General features: G+C 60.3%; 1 protein-coding gene across 1 annotated transcript; it reads right to left on the reverse strand.

The window, feature by feature from the left end:
• Nucleotides 1-10213: 10213 nt before the first annotated feature.
• RIN1 (Ras and Rab interactor 1) lies at nt 10214-17515 on the reverse strand. The gene is made up of 10 exons (XM_059929817.1): nt 16774-17515; nt 16426-16606; nt 16214-16328; nt 16049-16121; nt 15815-15906; nt 14924-15661; nt 14015-14320; nt 13572-13703; nt 13295-13446; nt 10214-12353 (listed from the first exon to the last, which is right to left on the reverse strand). Exons 1-10 carry the CDS (start codon nt 16929-16931, stop codon nt 11868-11870), a joined length of 2433 nt encoding a protein of 810 aa, XP_059785800.1. The 5' UTR covers nt 16932-17515; the 3' UTR covers nt 10214-11867.
• Between the last annotated feature and the right edge of the window lie 223 nt (nt 17516-17738).

A 17738-nucleotide genomic window follows, 5' to 3' on the forward strand; every position in this document is an offset into this window, starting at 1 on the left:
CGCCCCCCGACTGGCCCGGGCCCGGCCGGCAGCCGCTCTTGACAGGGGGCGGGACTGGGGCCTCTGGCGGGCGGGCCGGGGGCGGGCCCGGGCCGGGCTCAGGCCTTGTAAGGAGTGGGCTGGGGCCGCAGCCAGTTCCCTGCTCCCGCTCCCCCGGGGCCGCCAGAGCAGGAAGCAGTCGGGCGGGGGGCAGGGGTGGGGGGTGCTGGGAGTGGGGGCAGGGGAGGGGAGGAGGCGCTGCTAACGGGCTGGGAATCGAGGAGAGGAGGCTGGACGACCCTCAGAAAACTCCAGTGCCGTCTGGGGCTCTTGGCGGTGGGTTGAGGTCGCTTCCCAGAGACTCACAGAGACCCCAGTCGGGACACACCGACCTTGTCACACCCGTGAACAGCTGCTTGTCATGTGTGTGGAAACATGCTCTGACTCACGCTCTCACGTCACACACGTGTGTATGCTCCTCTCCACACACAAGCGCACGTTCTCCATACTCTGTCCCTTCGTCCCAGAGTTGCACATACTCTGACATGCTAAACCCTTTAGGTGTGCATGCGAAAAGTGGTGTGGGTTCTGCAGGCCCTAACACAGGAAGTCACCCACCTTCGCATGCAGGCCCTGGATGTGGGAACCACCTCGATCACACAGGCGTGGGCATCCGCAGCCCTCATTTATATACTGAGCTCCTACCTCTGCCCTCAAGCCTCCTGGCTCCAGCTGGACCGGGCGTTGGGGGTGGCCCGGGAAGGAGGAGGGCAGGGGGCTGCCCTCCCTTCACCTCTGCTCAGCCTGGGGCCCTGGGAACCTGGACTTAGAGGGGGAGGAGGCGGCCCCCAAACAGGAAATGCTTCTCTGGGCTCCCTACTGCAGGAGGGCAGGGTGCATGGGGGAGGGGGTGGGCAGGGTGAGCAGGGCTGGCTGGGAGGGGACTGGTGAGAGGCCATGTATGGACATGGGGCACACAATGGTACACACGTGTGTGTGACACAGGCGTCACATGTGTGGAGCCCTCCTTGCCCCCAGGCAGGGCCTGCTGCGTAGGCCTGGCGGGGGTCCTCTTCCCGCCCCTCCTGGACGCCTCTGGAGGCATGTGTACCGAGCCCATTATTCAGGATGGTCCCTGGGGAGCTGGTTGTCAGATTAACCCGTGCACACCCACTGCACTCTTAGCAGAAATTTGAGCCGGGGCGGGGATGCTGAGAAGAGGTTCTGCCCCTCAGCTTGCTGTCCTGATCCGGCTTCCCACTCTGCCACAATCGGCTGTGTGACTGCAGGAAGTCGCTGACCTTCTCTGGGTCTCCATTTTTCTTACCTACAAAACGGGGCTAACGTGTCAGGGCCCTTCAGCTCAGCGGGCTATTGTATCACGGCACTCAGTGTGTGCAAATGTGCTTTGTCAGCTGCAAAGCATGAGACAAATGTTCCTTAGTCTTCTGAGCAAATCTGGGGGGGGCGGGGGATGGAACCAGGGCGGCTTTGCTAACTAACCTTCTTACAGTGGCAGGGCTGGCCTTGCAGACGCGGCCAATCCCCTTGAGAACCAGGACTTTAGAAGGGCTTGCTATATGCCAGGAAGGTCGTTCTTTCAAGGTTTACATCTGTGAAGCACAGAGAATTATCCCCCTTCTCATGAGAGGAAAGTCAATGTGGGGCAGTTCATCCTTCCACTGGCTCAGACCCAAAGCCTTGAGATCATCCTTGACTCCTCTTTCTCCCACACCCCAGATCCAGTCTCTCAGAAAATCCTGTTGTCTTCACCTTCAGAACAGATCCAGAATCTGACTGCGTCTCACCACCTTTGCCACCCATGTCTGGCCCAAGTCACTACACTTGTCCATTTAGATTCATGCAACATCCTCTCCTCTGGTCTCTCTCTTGCCTCCTCCATCCTGCCAGAGGGATCTTTTTAAACCCCAAGTCAGATCCAGTCACTCTCCTGCTCAGAACCCTCGAGGCCCCCATCTCACTCAGAAGAAAGGCCGGTCTTTACCATGCTCGGCCTCCAGGCTCTTGTGATCTCCCCGCAAACTCCCTCTCTCATCCCTCTCCCTTCCCCTCATTCCCTCTGCTCCAGCCACTCTGGCCTGTGGATGTTCCTCAAACTCACCAGGCACATGTCTACCTCAGGGCCTTTGTATTGGCTGTTCCTCTGCTTAGAACACTCTTCCTGCAAGATGCAAAGTCTCTGCTTCTTCACTTTCTTCAGGTCTCAGCTCAGGCATCAACATCCCAGACCACCACCCTCCTCCACCATACCCTGGGGCTCCCTGGCCCCCTGGTCTTGTTCCATTTTTCTCCTTTGCACTTACGCCTATCTGACATGGTGTATATTTGCTTGCTGGCCTGAATTCCCCAATAGCCAGGGTTTCTCGCCGTCGGTATTACTGAGAGGCAGGGCTGGGTAATGATGTCTCCTAGAGACTGTGCTGTGCGTTGTAAGATGTCTAGCAGCATCCCTGGCTTCTGTCTAGATGCCAGTAGCATCCCTCCAGTTGGGACAATAAAAAATGACTCCTTGGGACTTCCCTGGTGTTCCAGTGGTTAAGACTCCACGCTTCCACTGCAGGGGGCACAGGTTCAATCCTGGGGAACTAAGATCCGCAGGACTCGCGGGGCGGCCAAAAAAAAAAAAAGACTCCAGACATTGCCAAATGTCATGTCCCCTGGGGGCAGACTTGCCCCTAGTGGAGAACTCCAGCCCTAGGAGACTGCGAGCTCCATTTTGGCAGGGTCATTGTCTTATTTCCTACTGTATCCCCTGAGCCTGGAAAGCTCCTGGCCCACAGATGCTGCTCAATGGGGTTTGCTGAACGAAAGAATGAATGAATGCATGCATGAATGAGTGAATGAGACTCAGCTAAGTGAAAAATCTGGCTCAGGGCAACGCAGGGGGGATGATGCGATTCTGCCTGGAGCCAAAGCCCACCTGCTCCCCACATTCACCCAGCCTTCCCCAGAAGTCATACCATCCTAGACCTGGGAGATCCCTGGAAATCAGCAAGCTTTTTTGTGGGTGGGTACACTGAGGCCCAGGGGGTCTCAGAGAGACTGTGTGGCAGGGCTGGGACCAGAACCAAGGCCTCAGACCCTTCTTCCAGTTCTCTTTTTGCTGCAGTGCCCTGAGGAGTCGTTGGAGCGGGCTGAGAGTTTGGTATGATGTCAAGAAATGAGGATGGAAGGAAGGCATGATGGGAAGAAGGCACAGCCTAGACAAAGTTACTGAGCTGGGAGAGCTCAAGATGTGTTTGGAGAATACAAAGGACTCTGCCGGGGCCTGGAGGGAGGTTTAGGGTTAGAGGGACAGTGAAGAGTGGAGAGAAAGTATCAGAAGGGGGTTAGAGGCCTGGCCTGGAAAGCGGTGGAGCTGCCCCTGGAAGGCTGGCCTCCATCATGGGGGTCACGGGGAAGAGGCATGATGAGAGATCCCTGTGGCTGGTATGCGGTGGGTGGAGGGGGGACCGGAGGCCAGGGACCAGTCAGGAGGTTGCTGCAATAGTCTGGGAGAGGGGAGGGAGCTGGCTGGAGAGCTGGGTAGCAAGGCGGGGCAGGCTGGGGAAGGCAGCCGCTAGAGGCTCTTCAGGGGCGGGCGGGGGCTGGCCAGAGCCTGGTCCAAGGGTGTGGCGGTCCCAGTCATGATTCGGGCAATGGCCAGTGCTGGGGCGTCTGAGGGGAGGCTGCAGGCCGTCTGGCGAGTGGGCGGGTCAGATCAGAGGTCAGGACTACAGCCTCAGTGGGGGTGAGGCACTGGGGGGCAGGCAAGCAAAGCAGGAGGAGGAGGGTCAAAGGCCAAATTCCAGATGGCCTGGCTGGGCAAGTGGAGGGAAGCCTGAGCCAGGAGGCGGGCGGTAGTGGGGAGGAGTGGGACACCCTGATCCCAACAAGACTAAGGGTTTGGTAGGTAGAGAACGAGACTTGGAGATGCACCTGGGTGCCCAGTTTGGGTGGGCATCTAGCACTCACCTACCCGCCCACCCCCAGGGCCATCCATGTTGGGAGAGGTGGGGTGGAGGCTGTCTAAGAATTTCCTACCCTAGGGCTTCCCTGGTAGCGCAGTGGTTAAGAATCCGCCTGCCAATGCAGGGGACATGGCTTCGAGCCCTGGTCCGGGAAGATCCCACATGCCACGGAGCAGCTAAGCCCGTGCGCCACAACCACTGAGCCTGAGCTCTAGAGCCCGCGAGCCACAACTGCTGAGCCCACGTGCCACAACTACTGAAGCCCACGTGCCTAGAGCCCGTGCTCTGAAACAAGAGAAGCCACAGCAATGAGAAGCCCGCACACCACAACAAAGAGTAGCCCCCGCTCACCGCAACTAGAGAAAGCCCATGCAAAGCAACAAAGACCCAACCCAGCCAAAAATAAACAAATGAATGAATGAATGAATTTAAAAAAAAAAGAATTTCCTACCCTAGTCAGGAGAAGGTATATAGTGGGCGCAGTATCATGGATCTGGGGGTGAGGGGATAGAGAGGGTCTTGTTGTGGTCTTCATGCCAGTCCTGTTCAGCCTGACTCATCTTGGTTCCCCCATAGCACAGAGAAGATGCTAACTGATGCAATAAATGCTTGGAGGATGGGGGGATGGGTGGATAGATGGATGGGGGGACGGAGGGATAGATGGATGGATTTAGGAATGAGTAAGTGGATGGATGGATAGATGGATGGGTGGACGGATGGATAGATGGATGGATTTAGGAATGAGTAAGTGGATGGATGGATAGATGGCTAAGTAGATGGGTGTGTGGATGAGAAAACGTTTAGATGCATGGTTGGGTACAGGGAATCAGGCAGAAATGCTAATTTATAATTAGCTGCCACCGTGATGGATGGCACACTCAGAATGTAACCCTATGGATCTGTAGGAGTGCAGCCCAGGAGGACGGGACAGCTTGGGCCACCATCAGCAGGGAGCATGTGTGATGCTTCCCTGTTCCCACACAGCCTGTTTTCTCTGTTGGGGCCTGAGGCCAATGTGTCTCCCTGGCTGGGGTGGGGACAGCTCAGGACACCAGGCGTGGCTGACTCACATTGGGAGTCAGGAGGCTGGGGTTCCCTGCTCCGATCATGGCCCTTTTGGGGAGAGCTCACCTCAGGAGGGCCATGGAAACAGAAGCCCACTTCCCCAGAAGGAGCGTTGTCTTCCAGCTACTGGGACAAGCCAGACGGTGATTCTGGATGCAGTATGTGGGCCTGTTGGAGTTGGGGTGAAGGCAGCTTGCAGAGGGGCTGGCCCTCAGAGGGCCCAGTGGAGCAGCCAGCATGGGGGAGCTGAGTGTGATTGGGGGGCGCCCCCCCGGGCAGGAGTCCTAGAGAGCATTGGCACGAGGGCCGCTGAGCCAGCACATTGCTTTGTGTACAAATCACCTCTTTTCCTCCTTTCTCTTTTGTCCCCATCCCCCCACCTCTCTCCATTTCTAAATTCTTCCCAAACCACCCCAGCCTTCAGGCTTCAGGAGGAAGGGCCAACGGGTGGGCGGGAGGCGCCTGGTCTTGGGTGGGAGAGGTCCCAGGGCAGGAGTGGGGAGGGAGGGGAAACTGGGAGGGAGGGGGTTGATTGCGGCCCCCTCCCCTGCCCCACGTGCTGTGCCACACCCTGTGTGCTTCTGGATGGGAGAGACCCACAGGAAGGGGTGTGTTGCTGGACCGGACAGGGTGGGAGAGAGAGGCTTGGAGAAGGTGGGACCCAGGAAGAAGGGGTGTCTTCCAGGCCTGGCCCCTGGGGTAAAGGATTCTGACAGCTGGAGGGGGCTGAGGTGGGGCAGAGGTGTCTTTGCCATACAGAGAGACTGTGTGTTTGTGGGTGTACCTTGGTGTCTGTGCATGACCGTGTGTGTGTGTGTGTGTGCGCGCGTGCTTGTGAAAGCCTGGCACTGCTGTGGGTGTGCACAGCTGGGTGACGTGTGTGTCCTCGAGGGCCCGCACACACCCTGGCACTGCTGTGGGTGTGCCCACAGCTGTGAGGGAAGAAGCATATGGCTGCCCCTGGATTGCCCAACCTGGGACCAGCTGGAGCCCCAATCTCTCTCCTGGCAGATGCCTGACCTGAACATCTGGCCACATCTGCCCAGGGGGCCATGAGTCCTGGAGTCCCCATCAGAGCTAGAGGGGCCCGGCCCTTCCCCTGAGTGTTCACACGGCCCAGAGAGGGACAAGGCTTGCCCTAGGTCACACAGGCGGAGGCAGAGCGGGGACGGTACCCGAGCCTGGGGATCCCAGGACAGGTGCTCTCCCGGCCCTCACTGTTCTTGTCCTCCCTCTGGAGCCCTTTGCCCGTGCGGCTCCACGGAGCGTCCCTGAAGCTGGCCCTGCCTTGGCCCTGCCGTGTGCTCCAGGGACGTCCCGGCTGGCCCTTCTTGGGCCACAGCTTCCTCATCTGTGTGAAGGGTACCTATGCGAGTGGACTCTCTGATCCCTGTGGCATCTGGCAGAGGCCTGCCACCCAGGGTGACCCACTCTTCCCCGTTTGCTGAGGACTTGCCTGGTCTCAGCACTGCAAGTTCCGTGTCCCTGGAGCCCCCTCAGCCCCGGGCAAACAAGGATGGTTGGTCATCCTGTCTCCAGGGACGTTTCTCTTTCCACCACATCCTTTCCATTGCTACGCCGGTCTCCGCCCCTGCCGTCTCCACTGGCACCTGGAACTTTCCCTTCTCTTCCTGCCCGTTCACGGTCCCCAGGGACCTCTGTGTCTCACTGTCCCTCCCTCTGACTGCAGGGTCTCTTCCTCCCTGTTCCTCTCTTCCCTCTCTGTCGGGGTCTCTAGCTCCCCTGTCTGTCTCTGGGGTCCCTCTTTCTCCTCTCCTGTCCCCAGCATTGTCACCTTGCTGGTTTCTGGGGTCTCTCTGTTCTCTGCCCTCTTCTGTTTCCCCCCTCTCCATCTCTGGCGTCTCACCCGCTCTGTCTCCCTGTTCCTGTCCCCGGATCTCTGGCTCGCCACCTTCCCTGGGTGGTCCAGGCCTCCCTCGCTCCTCTCCCCCAGCTCGCACCCCCAGAGCTGGCTGGGGTGGGAGCCAGGTCTGGGGGCTGTGACCGGGCCGGGAAGGGGAACCCAAGCAGACATGATATTTATGTTAGGACTTCAAAGTGGAGCAGAGCCCGAGGCGGGAGGGGTGGGAGGGGTGGGAGGGGTGGGAGGATGGCGGGCAGAAGCCAGACTGAGGTCAGCTCAGGCCCCTCCCTGGTGAGGGTCTCCTTGGTGACACACACCTCCCCCGTGGGGACACTGAGACCCAGAGTAGGAACGGAGTGGGCTATTTTGGTGCAGAGTTCCAAGAAAGGCACTTCCTGCACCCCCGTCCTGTCCCCAAGCCCATCCTTTCTTTCTGTCACCCTGCAGGAGCAGCTGGGTCCTCCAAGCATCAGCCCGGCCCGGGAGGCAGGGGCTCCGGGGGAAGCAGGAGCAGAGGGCTCCGTCTCAGCAGGAAAACATCCCTGGCGCTGGGACAGGCGCGCCTTCTCAGCTCTCTGGCAGAGGCCTTGCCTGGCAGGGCAGCGAGGGTCTGTAACCCTGTCGGCCCCGACTGGGCCAGGCTGGTCCAGCCCCTCGAGGCCTCTGGGGGCCACTCGGGCTGCCTGCCCGAGGGCCCAAGGGGCCAAGATGGCCGTGAAGGTCACCCCACCCCTGCCCCCCACCCTTGGCCTAACCCCTGCTAAAGACACCCAGCTGCTGGGGCCGGGAAGGCACGGGGTCAGGGGCCCAGGCCATGGGTGGGGTGGGCGGGAGGGACTGATTGTCTCATCCTGCGACTCAGATCTGTGTCCTAAGTCCCTCCCAGGAGCCAGACCCAGCAGACACCCCTTCAGCCTGGGCCACCCCCTCGGGAAGCCCCCCTCCCAGACCAGAGGCTTGCTCTGGACCCAAGACCCTCTGGTCTGAAGCCCACCCAGGCCTCCAAAGCCCCTGCCCCGGGACCAGTCCCCCCGCCCCCCTTCCCCAGGCACTTCCCGTGAATCACTCAGGCTGGAATCTGATGAGCTCAGGCCTCCCCGCCCAGTGCTGCCGGCCTCTGCCTTCTGCCTGGCCAGTGGGGTCACCACGCCCCCAAGAGGGTCTTCTCAGCAACTCCCAGCCCCCACCAGGGTCCACCATGGGGTGGGGTAGCTTAGTGGTGGCAGGGATAGGCCACGGCAGGCGGTGAGATTAGTCAGGAGAAGGACTTGGACCTCTTCTGCATCATCAAAAATACAAAAAAGTATGTGTGTTGTTATGTTGTATGTGTATCTCTGCGTGTGTCTGCACTTGTCTCTGAGTTTGTGTGTGTCTGCACTTCCACGCCTGTGCAGCGTGGGAAGGAGGAGGCATGTCCCAGAGGGGGCCTTGGGTGTGTCAGCGGCAGTCCTGCAGGGGTAGGTGTAAGCCTGCCATGGGAGTCCTTGTGGAGCAGGTCACCACATGTCTCTGTGTCGGCCTGTCTCCATGTATGTGTGTCAGGGTGTCACATTCTGAACCCGAGAGGGAGGGTGTGAGGGAATATCTCTGAGTTTGCAGATCTAGGGATGTCTGCGTCAGGGTGTGGCTCAGAGGAGGGGCCAATGTGTGTCACTGTGTCCCATCCTGCAGGGCATGAATGACTAACAGTGTCAGGGTGTCCTAACACTCTGGGTGTTCCTGTTAAGGGTGGCGGTGCTCAGGCTTCACTGTAGGTGACCCTGGCAGGGCAGGGGGTCACACAGCCTGTGTGCAAATGTGAGTCAGGGTGTTTGCGTGTTAAGTTGTGGGCATGAAGGTGGTCACAAGGCCATGGTGGGGAGTTAATTGCTTGGTGTTGAAGTTGAGTCAGGGTGTTGTGGGTCTCAATGACTGTCTTCCCCGCCACCCTGGCAGGGTCCTCTCTCAGGCCACCCCACAGGCCTGGCTCCTGAGCCTGCCTGGCCAGAGAGCCCTGGGAGAAGAGGCCGCTCTCTCATTCCCTTCCCAACCTCCATTAGCAGGATCCCCATTCGCAGGACGGTCCCAGGGCCCTTCCTGGCACCAGGCCCTGCACAGGTCCTCTGAATGCCCTGGGTCCCTGGGCGGCCTCAGGAGAGAAGGGAACCTGGCATGTGACTGGGAGTGGGGCACGCCCGCCCCCTGGTGGCAGCAATGGAGGATGCACCGCCCCATGTCCCAAGCCATGGGATGAACAGTTAGGCTGAGTCTTCCCGAATCAATCACTCCACATATACTTACTACGTGCCAGTTCCGGGCCAGGCATTGTTCTAGGCCCCCAAGATTCAGCAGGGAACAAGGCCGACTTGGCTCTGGCCTTCTACTGAGGAAGACAGACAATAAACAAACTCACACAGGGAACTACCGTGAGGTGATAAGTGCAACATTTCCAAGTGAGGAAATGACTCTGCTGCTCCTCCAGAGATCCAAGCGTCAGGGTTCCAGCCCTGCCCTGGAGCAGTGGATGCTGGAAATGGCACGGCACCTCTCAGAGCCCTGACTTCCTCTTCCAGAAGGCCAAAGGTGGAAGGCAGTAGTGGGAGTGGGGTGGGGGGCAGTACAGAGTCCGAGCGCACAGTAGGCTGCTACTGCCCAGATCACAGCTGTCTCCCTCTGGCTGGGGCTGCGGGTGCTTGGTCCATACGGACACAATAGATTGCTGAGTGGATGAGTAAACAACTCCTTCTGTTTTGGAGGACTGCAGAATCCGAAGCTCCACGGAACCTGGTGTCTGAGTCCTCTGCCCTGTAACAAGCCACTTTGCCTGAGCAAGCCTCAGTTTCCTCATCTATAAAATGGGGATAATGAGATCAGTTCTAGACCAGCCCGTCATTGGCTGCCCTGCCTGGAGCCCCAGCCCCTGTCTCATGACCCTTGGTCATGCTGATTTATCTGGCTGGGACCCCTAACCCATCAGAATTTCTTCAGAAGGTAAACCAGAAGATTCAGGGAGCAGGCAGGGCCTGACAGTGCTCCAGTGAGCCACTGCTGGGGTCATGCTGAATTCTCAGAGCCAGGAATTAGGACTGAGCATGGGAAGGAGGTGGGAAGGAGGTGGAAAGGGCTTGCAGAGGCCCCCTTGCAGGGGCCCAGAAGCCTCGGCCAGTCCTAGTTCCCATGAGACCAGCTCTTCATCCGGCCCTGGGGTTCTCTGAACACCCCCTGCAACCATTCCAGGTCCTTCCTCTGGGACTGAACTTGAGACATCCTGTGTTTGGTTCCCAGAACCCAGCCCTCCCTTAACCTCCCACCCCACTGCCCTTCGCTCTTAGTTATCAAACTCCAATTAGTGGACAACATTTATTGAGCGCCTGTGGAGTGCCCAGCACTGTACAGGGCACTCGGGTGGGTGCGGGACTGGGGGGGACATACAAAAGAGTGAAGGGAGACTCCCCACCAGCGAGAAGCTTGTGGGGGGCGGGTAGAAGTGGGGGAAGGAAGAGCTGCTGATGGCCTAGTGAGAAATCTGGGAGCCCTGCAGCCTGGGCTGTATCTGGAGGGTCTGAAATCCCAATGTCCAGGATTTCTACCTTCCAGCTGTCATGTCTGATATATGAGCTGATGTCCCTGTGCGCTCAGTGTCTGAGGGAGCACCTCAGAGACTGGCTAGGGTCCTCCTTCCACCAGGGGCTAGTTCCTTCCCAGGGAGTGGTCCCCTGAGGCTGGCCTCATTCAGACCCCTGACTCCAAGACAGCTGAGGGCCAGAGGTCTTGGCCCTGGCACTGTCCCCAAGTTGCCTGGCAGCTGCAAGACTGCAAACCCTGTGACCACCTACACTGCCGCTGCCCTGGAGCTGCGTTCGTCCATCAGGTCACCCTCTCGGCAGCTTCCTGGGCCACGTGCACCCCCTTGGGGTTGTTGCTGGTATTTTCTTTGCTCCTTTGCTGCCTGCTCTGGGCCTCCCTTTGGGGCCTACTGGACCTTCAGGGTTCATTTATTGGTGGCTTAGAACACAAGGAGTAGCTGGAACCTGACCCCTGGTTTGGGTGTGGGGATCCCAATGGCCTCCTGTGTGGTGTTTTAGGAGTCACTTTCCCAAGCCTCAGTGGGTAAAAAGCCAGGCCCTGTGTCCCGTAAAGCTCTTGTGAGGTCCAAGAGTCAAGTGCAGAGAAGATGATTTCCGAATCCTCACCTCACTTCAGAAGCCTGTCTCCTCTGTCCCATTCCCTTGGGACATCACAGTGCCTGGGAGGACTTCCCATCTTGGGGAAAGACCAGAACGTGGGTGTTCTCTCAGCTGGACCCGACCCAGTCCCCGGGGCTGCCTGGAGAGCCTCTCCCCTCCATGAGGGTGGAGAACGGACCCCTGGGGAGGTGTGTGTATGTGTGTTGCTGGCATCCAACCTCCTTCCCTCCCCTTTCCCCTAGTCTGAGCTCTGCTTTGCCACAAAACCATCCATCCTGACCCATGGAAGACTTCTGGGAGAAGGTAGGGCAGCAGTAGCACCCCGACTTCACAGGTGAGGACACTGAGGTTTGGAAGTGCTCGGCCTCCAGGTGGTCTGGGCCCCGAGGTCTTGCTGCCTCCCCAAATCCTCCTGACACCCAGGAGTGGGTGGGGCCTTTCAGGGCCTTGAAGCCCTACCCTCCACTGCCAGAGATCGGGCCCCTGTTGGATTTGTCCCCTGTTGGGCACACTCACCACTGCGGGATGGCTGGCCTCCAGCTGGGGGAGAAGGATGAGAGGCCAAGGGGCCTTGGGCCCTTCGTCTGGGGCCCCCCAAAACCCCCTGGGCTTTACTCCAGTGCCCAGATGTGGCCAGTCCAGGCACCTCCCAGCAGGTGTGATCAGAGGGCTGGGTAGTCAGAGGAGGTGGCAGACACGGAGCGGCCTGGGGTGGGGAAGACTAGGGGGCTGTGCCTTGGCCAGTGGGGCGGATGGCTCTGAAAGTCCTTCCCAGCAGGCTCAGAGTTTTCTGCCCCAAATGGCCCTTCTGCCCACTCCCAGCTACTCCTCTGCTGCCTGGCTTCCCTCAGCCTCTGGCCCCCTTGGCTGAGCAGGGCCTCCCCTGGCCTGGTCCTCGCCCCCCTCGGCCATTGTCTCAGCCTCTCCCCTGCTGTCCCTGAGACTGGTTTTGACCTTAGTGTCCCCATCTCCCCGGGCCCCTTTCTCCTCCTCCCTGCCCTCTGCCTCTGGCCTCCCACTGCCCTTCTCTGTGGCAGCCTCCGGTGAGGCCCCCTGGGTCTCACGCCACTCTGTCCGGCGATAGATGAGGTAGCCGGTGGTGGGGAGCTTGTGGGCCAGGGCTCCCGGGGGCAGGCGGTGGTAGTCCTGCCCCTTGTATAGGAAGAGGCCGAAAGTGTCAGGCTGGGTCACCCGGAACTTGGTGGCACAGAGCTTATTCAGCATGGCAATCGAGGCCCCTGGGGGCACGGCCAGCGTCTTGGAGGTACAGCCACTGCTGGGGTCCTGATAGGCTACGCGGAGGAGGTGCTGTGCAGGAGGAGAAGCAAAATCAAGAACTCAGTCCTGCCTGGTACAAATCTGGCTGCAAAGCTTGAGGTCTCAGTAGAGGCTCTGCAGGAACAGGGCTGGGATGGTACAGATCCAGTGGTAGAACCAGTGGCAAAAGCTTTTTGAATAAGGTGAGCTCTGAGCGGGGTCTCTGAGGAAGGGAGGGATGTGCCTGGGCTAGCGGGTCACAGCTGCAGGCTGGAAGGACGCCCCAGCAGGCCTCTACAGCCTAACAATCCTACTCAGGTGGAGCTTACTCTGCGCCCTCAGTACTTGTCCTGAATTAACCCATTTCATCCAAATATCAACCCCAGGAGGTAGATACTATTACCCCATTTTATAGACAAGAAAATTGAGGCACAAAGAGGTTATATAACTTGCCCAAGCTCCCAGAGCCAAAAAGCAGCAGAGCCAGCATTTGGATACAGGATCTGGCTATCAAATCTGGACTCTTAGCCAAGGCTAGAAAGGGTCCCTTGACTGGATGGAAGGAGGGTGAAGGGCAGAGATGCTGTTTGGCTCTGAGGATACCACGCCTGAGCCCAGATGGGAGGTTGAGGGGGTCACGGGCTGGAAGCCTGAGTCCAGTTGGGGGCCAGAAGCCAGGATCTGCCTGCATCCCTTTCCCTCCCCATGTCATGTCTCAGTTTCCTCATCTGTAAAATAATGATCCCACTTCAGAGTTTCTGTGAAGAGTCAAGGCTGAGCCGCCAGAGCACTGAGCACAGTGCCGGCTCGTGGAACGCACCCTCCAGAAAGGCTGGCTCGGACGTGTGTTCCGCATGGGGCGCTGTTTCTGTCGCGGGGTGATGCAGGACTGGCCTTTCCCCTTCCCCCTCTTTTCCTGGGTCTCACTGGGCAAAGGAGAGGACTGCGCCAGACAATGCCAGACTCCCCCCGGGGCTGGCCAATCCTGTTACCTGGAAGCTGTGGGTGGCGGGCAGGCGGCGCTGCTCCCAGAGGCTGAGGGAGCACTGCAGCTCCTGCGAGGGGCTCAGCGGGAGGGTGTGGGCCTCGTTCAGGCCACTCAGCAGGACCAGGCTGGCCGAGAGGCTGGTCAGGTAGTAGCCGCCTGGGACACAAGGGGAGGAATGCGGCTCAGGCTGGGCGTGAGTGACCTGCTCCTTCAGCCTCCTCTGCTCAGTCAGGGCGCCCCAGCCTCACCCAGACAGAAGGGGCGTGTGTGGGGTCCCTCACCCTCTCCAGTGAGCAAGGCAGGCTCCAGCAGCTCTGACATGTACTCGGCCTCCAGCAGCAGCTCAGGAAGGTCACACTGGGCCAGGACGAGGCTCAGCAGTGGGAGGAATTCATCAGCGCCCGCACCCTCCCCTGTGGGTGGTGGAGGAGGAAGCTTCAGGCTTCTCTGGGGCCCCAGGGTCAGAATCCACTACTTGTCTTAGACAAGGACCCTCCCCTCCGCCTGCCAGGCCTTGGGCACTGTGGTCTCTATGGCAACCAGGGGGCAAGGCCTGGGGAGTGGATGCTCTGCTTTCTGGGCCACAGTTTTACCATCTGTGAAATGGGAGGGTTGGACCCTTTTATTTTTTTTCCCTCCCTGCTGTGCTATTCCTGGAGCCTCCGCCTGGTGGCCTACCTCTGACTTGGCAGGGGCCAGTGGGAGGTGGTGGGAGGGGGCATACCCGCCTGGGTCCTCAAGGTTGTGTAGAGCAGCTTGCAGGCCTGCAGGAGCCGCTTGACCTGGGCGCTGGGTGAGTAGGCGCGAAGTAGCTGCAGTAGCTTCTGGCGCACCTGTTCCATCTCTACTGGGGAGGGCAGGCTTAAGTGGGACCCAAAGGCTCTGGGGCCCTGGGCCCGGGCCAGGCAGAGGCCTTCAGCCAGGCGGCCCAGGGAGCCATTGGCGGAAAGACGGCGCCGCAGGCGGGCCACCAGGATGGGCCGGAGAGGCTTGAGCACGGAGCGATGCAGCGACTTCTCCAGGACGCATTCTGCGGGGGAGAGGTAGGCAGGGGTCAGGGGAACCAGGGCAGGGGTAGGGGGCAGAGTCCCTGGGAGGAAGGGCATGATCAGGAGAGGAGAGGGATGAAAAAGAGAAGGAACCTTGGGACTTCCCTGGTGGTGCAGTGGTTAAGAATCCACCTGCCAATGCAGGGGACACAGGTTCGATCCCTGGTCCGGGAAGATCCCACGTGCCGCGGAGCAACTAAGCCCGTGAGCCACAACTACTGAAGCCCGCACGCCTAGAGCCTGTGCTCCGCAACAAGAGAAGTCACCACATGAGAAGCCTGCTCACCGCAACGAAGAGAAGCCCCTGCTCGCCGCAACTAGAGAAAGCCCGCGCGCAGCAACGAAGACCCAACGCGGCCAAAAATAAAATAAATAAACAATAAATTAAAAAAAAAAAAAAAAGAGTTGGAAACTTGGTGACAGGGAGGCAGGCGGTGGACAGAATTTGCTTGAATGGTGGTGAGACAAGGTGGGTTTGTAAAGCAGCAGAACAGACTGAGAGACAGGCTGGCAGTGTGGGGAGGCAGAGAGAGTGGAATGCGAAGATGGGGCTGAACCGGCAGAGCCCCGGGCTGGAGTCTCACCCAGCCTTTCTGGTGGCAGCAGCTTCTCGGGGCCCAGCTCCGCGCTCAGCATGGCTCGGGCCCGGCTCAGCGCCTCGCGGATACCCTGCAGCTCCCGGGTCTCAGGGCCGGCCCGCACCTGGGTCAGTAGGTCCTGCACCATCTGGCCCACGGCTGTGTGTCGGTCCTGCATCAGCGCTGCGGCAGCCCGGCCCACCTGCCGCTCGGGCGCCAGCAGGGAGCAGAAGGCAGCGCTCATGGACCGAAGCAGGGGCCGCCGGTGGCCCAGGCGGGGTGACGTTGCTGGGCTCCCCTGGGACCCTGGCACCCCCTCCTCCTCTGAGCTGCTGGGGGAGCCGCAATCCACCTCCTGGAGGGAAGGCAGTGGCGGAAGGCTGGGGCTGGTGCCCCCTGGCACACGGTACCCCACTGAGCTCTCCCTCCGCAGCAGCTGGCGAGAGGGCAACCTTTCTGTCTGGTTGGGGGCTGTCCCTGGCAGCACTGGGACTGGGGGAGGCGGCACAGCTGGTGGAGACAGGGGGCTGGAGGTCTCTGTGGACACACGCACTTTGAAGCTCCTCTTGAATTTCTCCCGCTTGGTGGGGCCCAGGTCCCCTGGGAACAAGGGGTTGAAGAAACACAAGGCAGCTCCGGTGCCCTGGTCCAGCTCTTGTGGGGACCGGGGCTTCAGCCGGGGCAGCAGTGGGCCTTCAGATGGGCCTGGCTGAGCCTTGGTGTTGAGGGAGGAGCTCCAGAACTCTAGGGAAGAGAAACAGGTTGGGGCCTCAGGGGGTTCAGGGAGGGGCCCAACCAAGGGAGAGGCACAGGCTTCAGGCTGTGTGCCCATGCCTTCCCTTTCCCTCTTGGCCTCAGCTTGTCCATCTGAGCAATGGGTAGCAGGGGAGCCCTTACCAACGCCCAGATGGGAGATGGCTTCCAGCTCCTTGCGGGTGGCTGCCTGGCAGATGGCTCTGGGGAGCTGAAGCGGGAGGAGAAGAATGTCCCTGAGGCCGGAGAGGGGAGCAAAGAGTCAGGAGTGAGGAAAGCTCCGGGCTGTGGGCACTGAGAGCGTCTGTGGGGGAGGAGGACAGGGTATCCCAGGGAGCAGGGCCCCATGGACAGCAGGCGCCCTGCAGGCAGGCTCACCGGGTGTGGCAGTAGGCACAGATGAGCTGGACCAGGTCCAGGAACACAAGCTCTGAGCCCTCCAAGGAGACGCCTGAGAGACGGGAAGTGAGGTTGTTCTCTGGGGAACCCCGGTGCCCTGCCTTGATGGCTTCCAGCCCCTCCCGCCAGGCTGGTCCCTCTCACCCCCAGGGCTCTCCTGGATGTAGTGGCTGGAGACGAAGGAGGGGCCGCTGGCCTCGGGCAGCCGCATGCACAAGGCTTGGCACTGGCGAGTGTTAGATTTCCGCACCAGGAACGTCTGCGAGCGGACAGGGGTCGGAGGCTCAGGACCTCCGCGTCCTGCCCCTCTCCCTCCCACCCTCAGCCACCAGCCCCAGGGGTGGGGAAAGACTCACCCCAGGGGGCTCGGTCCTCAGCACGTGCAGCGCCGCCGCGGCGTTGGCCCGCAGCTGCAGCCACACAGGCCGGGTGAGCAGCAGACGCTCCCGCAGGCTCACGGTGCGCCCGGGCTGCTGGGGCCCACCTGCTTGTGCCCCGCCGGCATCGGGCACGTCGTACAGCGGGTCCTGGGCTGGCCTGGGGGCAGGCACCAGACCTGAGCAGGGGGCCAGGGGCTGGGACCCTTGCCCAACCCTCTCCCCCTCCTTTGCCCCAGGACAGACCCAGTTCTGTGGTCTCCCCCGCCTGCCCCCCCGCCCCCCCCACCACCTGCCCCACCGGGCTGCCCTTCCTACTTCACTAACTTTTCTCTCTCCAGGTGCCCAGGTGCGAAGCTGGTTGTGTTGTGGGCTCCGAGAAGGCCTGCTCCAGTCTCTCCAGGGGCTTCCATGGCTGGGAGCTCCTTCGGCATCTCCGGGGACTCAGGAAGAGAATCCAGCCCCCAAGGCAAGAGCACGCACATTCCCAGTGGTGAGTAACACTTCCTGAGGGCGGTTCGCCCTGTCACAGCCGCCAGTTAACTCTTGTGTGTCCACTCAGCCCGGGCAGTGCCTGCTTCCTCTGTTCTGGGCCCAGTCTCTGGGGGCAGGGATCATCTCCATGAAAGTGGCCCTCCGAGGGCCCCAGCTGTGGGGCTACCACCTCCACACACTGCGTCCTGCAGCCTTGCCAGCCTCCTCGAATCATACAGGTGGGCAGGAAGGGGTTAAACAGGGCCCATCTAGGTCCCCACAGGCCTCGCCTTTGGGGCACCTTTATGTCTGTGGTCAACTGCTCATCTGTCCACGGTCTTGAGGTCAGCCTTGTGGGAGAGCGCCCCCTACAGGTCACCGATGACACATTCCTGAGCTTAACTTGCGTTTGGGGATTTCAGGTTGCCGTGGAGAAAGGATGCTGTGTCTCCATGGAAACTAACCTCTTTGCTTAACTGAGGTTCTGGGGGTGGTTCTAACAGTCAGCGCTAAACAGGAGGGAGTCTGGCTGTGAGGTCGTCAGAACATGGCGCTGCTGCCAGCTGCCTCCCACGCACACGGGCTCTGCCAGCCTGCCCTGCCAATCTGCCAAGTGACTGGGGCAGGTGCAGACATGATCCAGGCTCCAAGCACCGAGCACCCAGTCCCCGTCCCCACCCAAGGCCACGTGCTCTGCCTGTGCCACATGTTGCTTCAGACGTTGCTCACCAGCACCAGGCAGTCCAGGGCCCAGCCCCCACCTCTGGGGAGCAGGCGAGTGGGAGAACCCCCCTTCCCCAGCCTATACCCCAAGTCAG

Source organism: Balaenoptera ricei, chromosome 8 (genome assembly GCF_028023285.1).
Source record: "Balaenoptera ricei isolate mBalRic1 chromosome 8, mBalRic1.hap2, whole genome shotgun sequence".
In the NCBI taxonomy this organism is placed as follows: Eukaryota; Metazoa; Chordata; class Mammalia; order Artiodactyla; family Balaenopteridae; genus Balaenoptera; species Balaenoptera ricei.

Coding starts and splice junctions, on each gene's coding strand:
- RIN1 (XM_059929817.1), bottom strand. CDS start 16,931: ATGTGCGTGCTCTTGCCTTGGGGGCTGGATTCTCTTCCTGAGTCCCCG. Junction 16,607..16,773: donor GGGCACCTGGAGAGAGAAAA/GTTAGTGAAGTA, acceptor GCCTGCCCCCAG/GCCAGCCCAGGACCCGCTGT. Junction 13,447..13,571: donor TGCCTTGCTCACTGGAGAGG/GTGAGGGACCCC, acceptor CTTGTGTCCCAG/GCGGCTACTACCTGACCAGC.